Genomic DNA, 10997 nt, shown 5'->3' with positions numbered 1-10997 from the left:
TTTTCCTGCCTGAAACAGGGGCTTGCCCAGCTACCGATGACACCTCAAGTAAAAAGACTTACCTAAGGTGGCCTGTCTAAGGGTCGTCGCAGCCCCGAAGCAGCTTTACCACGTGTTATTTTATTCCTCCATCTCTCTACGCAGGTTAGGGTAGCTATCGAAAAGCTTTCTGGCGTTAGGCACTGGTTTCCCATCAAGACTGGGAAATAGAAATATCCCGGTATAGTCCACACCGTGGTGTGGAGCAGAAGATGCTCTTTGCAGGGCACACCAGTGGCAGAACAACTCACCAAACCCCGCTGCGGGGTGAGCTTGGAGGCTGGGAGACCAGCCACAAAGCAAAACTGTGCAAAAAGAGCAGTGCAAACCAAGAAAGACCAAGATGTTCAAGACAGATCAAGTAAGGCGCCCTAGGGATGGGAATAAACTCTAAAAACACAGAGAAAACTAATGCTCCTGCTTCAGGGAGGCACGGAGTTAACCACTCCTTGAAAAAGTTCACCACCAGACCTCCTCGATGCCACCCCTCCTCCAAAACCAAACCTTTTCTTGTACAAAATCCAAGATGTTCTTGAAGTCAAGGTCATCATAGTAGTGTCTGATGCCCTCTTGGATGTTGGAGTGGAAAACTGCGTTCATCTGGCGACAGAGAAAAAACAAAACCACATCTCACGTGGAAAAGGCAGTGGGAAAATATTGCAAAACATGAAAATGTTTTCATAGCAAGCATTGCGAGCTGTTACCAGAATACAAATTTAACCCACATGCTGGCACAAGCCTATTCCTTGGGACAAAAATCATCATTTTTGAGGTCTCAGGGTCAGCAGCCTCCCGCAGCACCTCTTGGCTTCCTGCACAAGCGAACAGATCCACACACCTTTACCCACCCGATTTTTCCTATTAAATGTAATTATTAAGAGAACTTCTTTGAAAGCTCCCTCAAGCTCTCCAGTCCCACTGCCTAACAGGATTGTAGCCACTGGTAGGGGGGTTTCTGCTGCATTAGGAGGGGCCGGAGGAGGTGAAATGGGCTGTGACAGCCAACACCGCAGGCTGCACGGTGGATTATCCGTGGGACGAGCCCCGTGCAGGAGCAGAGACCTCATCGGGGCCCTCAGTCGTTCCCAATCCCAGCAAATCATTCAGTAATTCAATCATGCCCTGAAAGGGAACGGTGCAGCCAGGCTGGGGCTCTCCCTGCTGCTCCTTCAGCCGAGGACGCTTTGACACATCAGGCACTTCACATTAAACTCTAATTGAATCGAAAATGTATTTTACAGATGCCTGGGAAGCTTATTAGCGAGCTGGGAGCGGAGGCTCAAAATGTCCTATGCAGCGCCTGGCGCAGGTTTGCCATTTGGCTCCTGACAAACCACCAAGCAGAAACATTAATGAAGCAAAAAGGAACTTTTTTCTGAGTTAGAAGCAGGGGAAAGGGGGGGGAAAGAAAACGTTGTTTTTCATAATTCACTCTGACATGAAAATTAGAGGTTGGGCAAACCGGGAACGGGGAGAAGAATGTGGAAAAAAGAGAAATGAAGGCACATCAGAGTGGCAAACAAAGCCTGCCGACAGCAAGGGATCAGGCACGGGGAGTTGAAAAAACCTTTAAGAAATTGCTCATGTGGAAGTTTATTAAAACGTTAATTCCTGCTTTGCCCACCGCTAAGACCAACACAACGGGCAACGCCCGGGTTTTACTGTTTTCTGCTTGTTTTCCCCCAGACAGGCTCACCCCACAACCCTACTGCTCCTTGAGAAGATGCCAGCCTGGAGGGAAGCCTCTGTAATTAAATCTTGATTATCAGGTGGGAGATAAATGTCGCAGGGTTAAATCATTCAGTTCTGGTTATGAGACCTCTCCACTCCCTTCCCTTCAAGGACGCCAAGTCCGTTATCTCAGATAATCTCCAAAAACCCATTTGCATATCAATGTTCAGTAGCTTCGAGGCCACTAAATTCATTCCTCATCCCCGCTTATTTAATACAAAATCCAATTAAATATGTTTTTAAGAAGTTTAATAAACAACCATTGTTCCAAATGCAGATTTTTTTGCCTCCGAACAATTTTAGGCCAAGCGGATTCATCGCTTGTTGGATCTCTCTTTTCTCTCTCCCTCATTGTTTGATTTTTAATTAGGTTTTCATATTGCCTGTTAAATTTAAATTAAGGGACAATTTAGGCGCTAATGGCTTCTACTCAATCCAGTTTAATCACAAGGTTGCAGTCCCCTCTCCTGATGGTACCGGCGTTTCCCCCTTGCATCCCTGCGGTGCAGGATGGTGCTGAGCACCATCACTGATGCTCAAAGGCGGAGCAAAGCAGAGGACTTGATGCCGAATTTCACAAAAATACAGCTTCTATGTGGCAGCACATACTGATTTTTGGACGGGAAAGACTCAAGCAACAATGTTTTCCTCAGAGAGGCACGTGTCTCCACCGGTGTACGGTATTTTTCAGGGATCAGAGGGCTCTGAAGAGCTCTGGGAAGGTGCTGGGGGGAGTCGGCTGCAGCACCCAAAGGGCAACATCCTCCCCCATTGGCTCCCTTCGTGTCGGGGCTCCCCAAGCACGTAACTCCCAACCCCAGCCTGGAGGGGTTTGAAAGCATCAGGCTGTCTGTGCACAGGGGAATCGGCTCTCAGAGCCCGTGAGCAGGGATTTCAGATGCTGTTCTCCTGCCCTGTGCACTCACCGAGCCAGCCGAGACCGAGATTAGCTATTTCATCGTTTGATCGATGGCAAGGGTAAGATTAAATTGAAAATGGCAGGGTTTCTCCAGCAGAAGGTGGGCAGCCAGAAAGGACATCCGTAGGAAGCACTTACCATCTCGCCGGCTCGGCTATAACTCAAACCTGTCCTTGCAAATGCAAGGCAGCAGTTAACGTAATTGAGGCGAGGAGCTTAATGAGCCCTCCAGAAAGAAAAAAAAAACCAACCCGCAGGTTTTTGGCTGTGCACAGGGAGCTGCAGCTGCGGCGGGGGCTCTGGGTAGTGCTGGGGATCCACCGCAGCTCTGGAGCACGATGGGCAGCCCCAGAAGGGCAAGAGCAATGGAAACCTCCCATTTTCAGGGCAGATGCTAACAGATACGTGAGGATTTTCCTCCTGGATGACACGCAGGACTGCAGTTTGTTGCCATGAAGCATCCAAAGGCCTCCTGATTGCACCCACCTTGTTTTCAAAGATGATTTCGATGAAAATCAGCAGTAGCTCCGTGAGGAAGATCACCAGAAGGACCCAGAAGAACTGAAAAGAGAAAGGGAAGGATTAGCCCTGCTCCAAGTCTGTCAGTGGTTAATCGCAACAAGGGAGACCTGGAAACCGAGAGCTGCTTTGAAACACTTGGAAATCAGATCATTTCATTACGAGCTCCTCAGGGAGCCGCAAATCTCTTCCGAAGATCTCAGTCCTAAGAGGGAAAGCAGTTTGCTCCCTTGTAGAAAGTGCGGCAGGAAGGAAGGAAGCAAGGAAGGATTGAAAAAAGAAACCAGATGCAATTTGAATGTCCACATTCTGCACGGGAAACAGGTAAAATGGATGCAGTGGGAGTAAACGTTAAAATCGCTGGGGAGCTATAGGTGTGCAGCACCCCTCTGCGATGGGATGCTGGCACTCGGTCAAACACTGATGTTTCCAGGCTGGGCATCCAATGGAGGATCATCCATCCCCCAGAGTACGGGCAATAACGTGTGCCTCTGCCAGAACTGATTGTGGCAACAAATTTAGGCTGGAGATCAATCTCCTGACGGAGCAAACGACTTAATCTAGAAGGTCTAATGTTCTCGCAGCCCACACCCATCAGCCCCCTAATGCTTTGGTCCCTAAACTGAGAGGTCCCATTGGGCATCGCATCCGACTTCGCAGAGGATGGAGAGCAAAGCTCTGCTCAGCTCACACTTCTCTTCCCAAGGCTACCTCCATCAGCGACTTTGGAGACTCGCCAGAAGAAGGAAGGTGGAAAGTTACCATGGTAACTAGCTAAAAATCCAAAAGCTAGTTAATAAAAGGGGGGGAAGAGGTAATTTATTACCACGATATTCACTTGGGCCACTGGTTTACCAGAATAGCCTGTTTACAAAGGCAGCTAGGGCAGGGCCCCACGTGCCCAGAAATTATTTCCCAAGCTCAGCAAAACCAAAGCACCGTTGGAGCAAAACCCCACTTTGCGCCTCAAACCACTGAGGTTTTTAATTAACCACCCACCGATGAGTTTTGCACCATACTTATTTGCTAAGAGCCAGCTAGCGTGGCCCCACGGGAGGAGCAGCACCTCTTTGATCACCAGCTAAATCAGCTCATAATGGGCCTGGTATAATTAGGCAAGGAATCCCATAATTAAGGAATACAATTAACCAGGCACCTGTTATCTCGTAGGCAGAGACGAGATATGCAAAACGCTGCACGCATCTAAACTGCTATAAAAAGAGGTTGCTTCGAGAGGAAAGACAAGGTGGTGCAGTTCACGGTTTTACCAAGCTGGGCACGCCTAGATCTTGCAATGCTGCAGCAAGAAAGAGAAATTCAATTTTGGAAATATTTTTGGTTTTCAATCTTAGTTAAAACCCAAGGGGGGGTTTTTTTTTGTGTGTGAAAAAACCGAGGGGGGGGGGGGGGGGGGAAGTGCTTTGTCCTCTGTTTAACCAGGAAAAAGTACAAACTCTTACCAATCCCACTGTGAGCAGAGATAAAAAAACATGGCTTCAAAGTCCAAGTGGGGACGACCGCCGTGCTCGCTGTCAGCCCACCGCACCAAGAAACGCCTAAAAATCAGCAGGATGCGCCACGCAGAGCCTTTCTTCTCACCAAACCTCTGAAAGCACCAACCCTGCAGCTCTTCCCATAAATCAAGAATTTTAGCCCAAGAGACCCCTCGTGCCGGTTGCCAGACGGTTTTTTGCTCTTTCTGGTGCTTTGGCCATCGCACACCACACACCTCTTTCTTTTGTCCCCCACACTATTTCCTTCTTTCGGTCTCAAGTTCTGCCGTACAGCTTGTCAAGTTGGGATATAAAAGGCGAGGCTTATGCAATACAACTCTGCCTGCTCTGTGCATATTGAAATCAAGGCCAATATTTAATACCCAGGTTTGATATCTCATTTATAAGCAAATGGAGGCATGTTGTACAGAAGTCCATGGGATGCCAGGTCTACCCGGCTATTAGAAAAATGATGACGGAAGGTGGCTTTCAAATGCTCCATCAGATGAGGTTTGCAGGTAGCAAACCCCACCGTTTCCAAGAGAGCAAGCCCAAAAAAGAGCTTAGCTCATGGTCTTTATAAATGGGGGGAAAGTGCCAGCATTAACTGGGAAGACAGACAGGGCAGATGCTGATTCCAATTCCTTCCAAGAGGGAAACTGCAAATCTGGGAAGTCACATAGGGGATGCCCAGCTCCTCCTGGACACCCCGCAACAGTAACCTCGCCTTCAGAAAGCCCACAATCTCCCTTGTAATTTATAGAGGATTTGCAAGAAAAGCAACCACAAACCCAGGTCTCCAGCACAAGCCTTGAAAACCGCCCAGCCCCAGTGAAAACCAGCTCTCCTTCCCCCAGTAACGGCCGCACGGAGGATGCAAACGCTCCCCGGCCGCACGGACAGGGCAGAAAGTGGCACTTTTTTTGCATTCACAAGGATTCCAGCAACCACCGGTAACTATATAGACTTTTAGGGGCGAAACTGCTGGCAACATCCATGATGGTCTCTTGTAACTGTGCATTGCAGCCCTTGCTGTCTGCCAGACCAAATAAATCAGCATTTTGTTCCTTAAAAAGACTCCAGCAGCGAAATAAAGGGCAATGCCCCACATTAAACAGCATTTAATCCTGCCGTGAGCTGCCCTAAGTTTGCAGCAAGTTCAAAATCACAAAGCAAGCAAAAACCAAAAAATAATCACAAAGCAGTACACCAAGGAGCTGGGTTTTCCCCCAATTTTTGCAAAAATTCACTCTTTGCATGGAAGTGGTGGCACGCAAGTCAGCGGCCGTGTCTCCATGGCGTGAGCCTCCGGCCGGGCTTCACCGCTCGCGTCCCCGAAATGCTGCGGAGGGGGGACCGGGAAGGTGCCCGAGGAGCTCCTCCATCACAAAGCACAAAGCAAAGCCCAGCTTTCACCGAGAGAAGCTCCCCAATAAAACGTTCATCTTGCTCAAGATGAAAATCGATCGGGGGAAAAGTTGCTCAATTCTCATTAAATTAACACTCCTCGCAGCCAGCTCCTGTTAAAGAGCTCATCACTCCAAAAGTTCACAGTAAATTATACTGCTTAATTCCCTCAAATACCTTGGCAAAAAGATAAATCACCCCCATTCCTGCGATCAGCAGAGCTCCAAGCTGCTCCTGCCCTCCTCTAACAAGCCTCCAGCCCCGTTTCGTTCATCGTTCGTCTCCCCCCAAGCCCAAGCGAGCGCAGCAGGCAAGCGCCCTGGCACCGCGTTCTGCCGCGGGTTTGGAGAGAGGTCTCCTGCCAATTTGGGGAATTGCCCCCTTCCTTAGGGTCATTTTACGTACACGATATATAGGTTGTCTGGAGCGGTCCCTTCCCATATGCCCTCTGGGCGCCTGCTTTTCTGCCACCTCCGTATGCCAGAGAGGATGTCTTGCCATCAAGTTTCATCTCCCAGAAGCTTAAAACCCCCCTGAAATTCTGAGTTGGTCCAGAGCAAACGCTTCCAGCCCTGGGTCTGGCTGACAGAGGGTGCAAACCTGCCGCTGCTTCGTTTCCAGACCGCGAGCAGCGTGCGGCCGCCTCCAATTTCCAGCTCGAACGTGTCCTCAACCAGGTAGAAAGAAGGAACAGGGGTCAGTGGTGGGTTGGAGGCACCGAGGCTGAGGGATGAATAAACCACACAGGGATTTATTTGGGAGCCAGCCCAGGGAAGGAGACTTGAGCCATGGAGAGAGGCTGAGCATCACTCCTGAGCTCAGATGCACTCAAGACACTGATGGCCATGGGAGGCTCAGACATGCCAAACCCAACTCCAGCTGGATTTTGGATGGGAGAGGGATGAGGCAGGGAAAGGAGGAGACGCAGCCGTAGGATGGAAGAGCTCCTGGAGCAACATGAAAGCACCAGAGAAAACTGTGATGTTTATTTAATGTGAGCAACCTCCGTCTGTGAAACGCAGATGTGATCTCACAGCATGGCCAGGGAGAGCGACCGGCCACCGCAACCACAGGGGAAAAAAGTTAAAGAGAAAAAAAAAAGGAAAATCTCCAAAAATCCTTATTTTCTAACCAGCGCCAGGAGTTCCCCATGCAGTACCCAGGGGCTGATTAGGGAAACTATTTTCTTCTTGATGATCCATTTCCTACTTCAGCTCAGTCACAGGAAAGGACAAGATAGTAAGAGCGGTAACAAGGACGACAATTTCTAGAGAGCCCATGATACCAGCCAAAAAGGAAAGAAAGAAACCTGTAAAGAGATTCCTGGGTGCTCTGCAGCAGGACGCTGGGAAAGCTGAGGCTGAAGATGCTGCTCTTGAATCCTTCTGCCCTCTTGATGAACTCAACATTAAAACGGTACAGGCAGATCATAAACAGCCGCCTAATTTAAGAAATCAAGGAGATTTTTTACAAAAAGTTACCGGTCATACTTAAAGGACTCTACAAGACCCATATAACGAGACCCTATAGAAGCGAACGGAGGTGCAATAGAGGGGTTTGAACCCCTTTGCGAAGGGTGGAGATAATTTTATCCTTGTTCCAGGCTCTAGAGTCACCACTAAACCCCTGAGGGAACAGGTGCGGTCTGCGTGCATGCAAACAACCCTCCCAGCATTTGATTTTTATCCATTTCTATAGCTCCTTTGTTGGAGAAGCAGCTAAGTCAGCCCCACGGAAGCCAATGCAAGAAAAGGGTTCGGACCTACTAATATAAAAGTGCCAACAGGTCATCAAAGGATGGAAAATCTGGACTTCCCATCCCCGGGATGAAAAGAAACCTGTGCAGTTTAATTTCTCTTCCTATGAAGCAGAAATGCCCCCGGTTCTGCACGCACAGGAGTTTCCAGGATGGCAGTCCCCATATTTTCGGGCATCTGGAGAGGGAACTCATCGTTCCCTCTTGATAAATGGGAACAGATCCAACATGCGGCCACGTGCAACGCACCCGATGCAGAGGTGTGCGTCAAGAAATCTTTCGCTACCTGGGAGGCCGCTAAATCATCCCCTTCACAAGTGCCTGCCGCCTCCTCTGCCACCCTCCAGACCAGCCACGGAGTCATCCTCGTTTCACGTGAGCACAGAAACACGAATCCAGCTGCCTTTGCCCTCAAATTGAAACTTTCAGTAACGCTTTTAAAGAACCGTTTCTTCCTAATGACACGTTAGAGCTTGCTCCCATGCAGAGTGGCCCTTTCTAAGGGTTTGCTTTTTTCCTGAGAGACAGTTGCACGCAGCCCTTCCTCTAAAAACCCAAATAATTGTTTATTCCCACATAGAAACAGCTCTCTTAGTTACTTTGAAGAAAAATAAAAAAACTCAACAAACAAAATCTGTCAGGAATGTCTCCTACACAGATAAAACGAGGACAACAAAGCCCAGATGAAGAGACTTTGCAGAGCATCTTCTGTTTCAGCAGTACGGCAGTACCCCGCTCTCCCGGGACACCAATCTATCCATGCACTCACGTTATTTATTTAGGGCCATGCAACTTGGCCCTCCTGCCCCTCCACCCAGGCTGGGGCTCGTTACCCCTACACCTGGATGTCCGGCACACCTTTGTCAAGCCTCGAGTCAAAACACACCTTTCCTTGACGCTTCCGAAGCTAAATAACCCAGAAGCCTGGTTTTAATCCCAAAAGAGCCGATAGCCTCACAAATAATCAACTGGGACTCCCCAAGCGTCCCAGGCACGCAGCGTGGTCCATCCTCCACACCCTAGGCATCAGTCCTACCGCCACCGAGCCCCACAGATGCCTGCTCTGCCCCTTTGAAGACTAAATCTGCCCCCCAGACCTGCCAGGACCCCCCTTGTTTTCCCCTTTGGGCTTTCATAGCCTGCAACTGGGTCCATTTTCGGCTGCTGTTAACCCTTCCTTGGCCATAGCCCTGCTACCCTCCACTCCCATCTCAAGACCAGGATGGATGCCGTCGCTAGAACACGCTCGTGTTCCCAAAAACCCAAAGAAAAGGAGGGGTTTATGAACAGGGGTGGATGCCGCCTCTTAGACCCCCCCCTCCATCCAGTTCCATGAGCAATGGCTCCTTTCAAATCTAATTTCTTTCACAGTTTGAGGGCCAAGGAATCTAATTTCACCTCTTTCCAAGGATCTCTGTACCTGTTGCTTTCCCCCCCGCCAGGAAAATTATTTCAACGGCACAATCGGCTCAATCCTTTAACGAGCACCAGGCAATTCACTGGAAACTCCTAATGCAGATTAAACCACTTGGATGCTATTAATATCCTCTCAGAGTCTGCAAAAACCTCTCCTCAGTCTTATTCAGGTGCTCAACAGCATCCTTTCATCGTGCAATGGGTAGCATCGGCTTTATGAGATATAACTTTTATTTATTGAAAATTCATCCTGAGAAGGTAAGTACCTCCAGAGATGCCCATAAATAATCCACGCTTGGAGGATTTGCGGAAGGACTTTGTAACGTCGGCCCTTTACTGGGCTTTCCAGAAGCTGTGAAGCCCCACTAATTCACTGCGTGGACAGCCGTTATTACTGCAGTGGCCAATTTAGTGATGAAATTAAAAAAGAAAGGGGTGAGCACCAAGGCAAGAAATGCAACGTGCTGGGAGTTCGTTGGCGATGTTCAACGCGTGAGGCTCAGGAAGAATAAGGTTTGCTTTTTGCTGCTGACAAAACCTTCCCAAACTGCTCCTAGAAAGACAGTGAATGGGGACACCGCAAGAAATTCAGCATGAAAGTGCCAATAATTAGCGTGGCAAAAGGATCATTAATTCCCCCAGGGCTCCAGCCCCCTCCTCTCCCTCAGAGCCAAACCTGGGCCAAGCAAATCCTCGTTTAAAGCCCGTTGCAGCGATTAAAAAGCCCCAGCCAAGAGGTGAGCAACCCTTAACGGAGGAGATCGGCCACAATTTCTTGCACAAAGCTCCTTCTGCCACCCTGGTGTTTCCTACTTTCTCTCAAGCCAAGGCAATAATAATAATTAAAAGGGTTGAAAACCACAGGTTTAAAAGGAGAACAAGTTAGACGCAGAGAGTTGGGTAAAAAGTGCTGGCGAGTCCCTGCAAGGCTTTTTCTCGCTCTGTTTTGGGGGGATTTGGGTGTCAGAGGGTTTGCAGGTCCGTCCCACCCAGGAGGCGGCTGCGAATGCTCGTTACACAAATGGGGAGCACGAGAGGCTGCCCACGGGAGGCATCGGCGCTGTCTCCTCCAAAGCCCCTTGGCATCGGCTCCGGTCCCTGGGACCCTCTGCCTTTCGCTGGAAGCCTTTGCTCCTGGCTCCAGGCTGATTTCAGCTTCCCCGGCAATCCCGAACGCTCGCTGCTGCGCAAATGCCAGACCCTCCTCACTTCTCCACCCCTCTGGGCGGCTAAGCAGAAGAAAAATCAAGAAAATAGTGGTTTTGTTTTGAGAGCCTGTAATCAGAGCACGCTATATAATCAGCAGGCTTAGGAAGAAAAAAGAAATACACGCAGATCCCCGAGCAAACCTCTGCAGGAAGGGGTTCCTTCAACTGCTTTTTTCCAGCAGGCTCTACTTGTGTGCTAATCATCAGGAATTTGGGTTTTGGAGAGTTAAAGCAGCACGGCTGAAATCTGGCGATATTGGAACATCCAGAGAAAACTCTTTGTTGCGACTACAGGGAGCCAAGACCCCGGGGCAGCAGGCCCTGTACCCCAGGAACCATAAAGAGAAATGGGGTCCTGCAGTGGTGCTTTGAACAAAGCATCCTCTATTTAACCTAAAATTTCCCCGCCAGCAGACAAAAGCAAGTGGAAAAACACCTGGTGAGCTCCCTCGCAGCAGCGGTTATAAGCCCATATCAGTTCAAACACAGAAAAGCAGCTTCATTTCTCA

At 49.2% G+C, this 10997-nt stretch overlaps 1 protein-coding gene across 1 annotated transcript in view; it reads right to left on the bottom strand.

Moving 5' to 3' along the window:
- The window catches only part of LOC104164570 (tetraspanin-15-like), a gene marked incomplete at its 5' end in the record, with an annotated part of 23119 nt that extends 19869 nt beyond the window's left edge, over window positions 1–3250 (bottom strand). The window contains 2 exons of the mRNA XM_009703932.1: window positions 544–639; window positions 3176–3250. Coding sequence (XP_009702234.1) covers window positions 544–639; window positions 3176–3250 — 171 coding nt within the window. The remainder of the gene's footprint in view (window positions 1–543; window positions 640–3175) is intronic.
- Window positions 3251–10997: the final 7747 nt, after the last annotated feature.

Source organism: Cariama cristata, unplaced genomic scaffold (genome assembly GCF_000690535.1).
Source record: "Cariama cristata isolate BGI_N322 unplaced genomic scaffold, ASM69053v1 scaffold15317, whole genome shotgun sequence".
Taxonomy (NCBI): Eukaryota; Metazoa; Chordata; class Aves; order Cariamiformes; family Cariamidae; genus Cariama; species Cariama cristata.
This window is presented reverse-complemented; position numbering and strand designations above follow the sequence as displayed.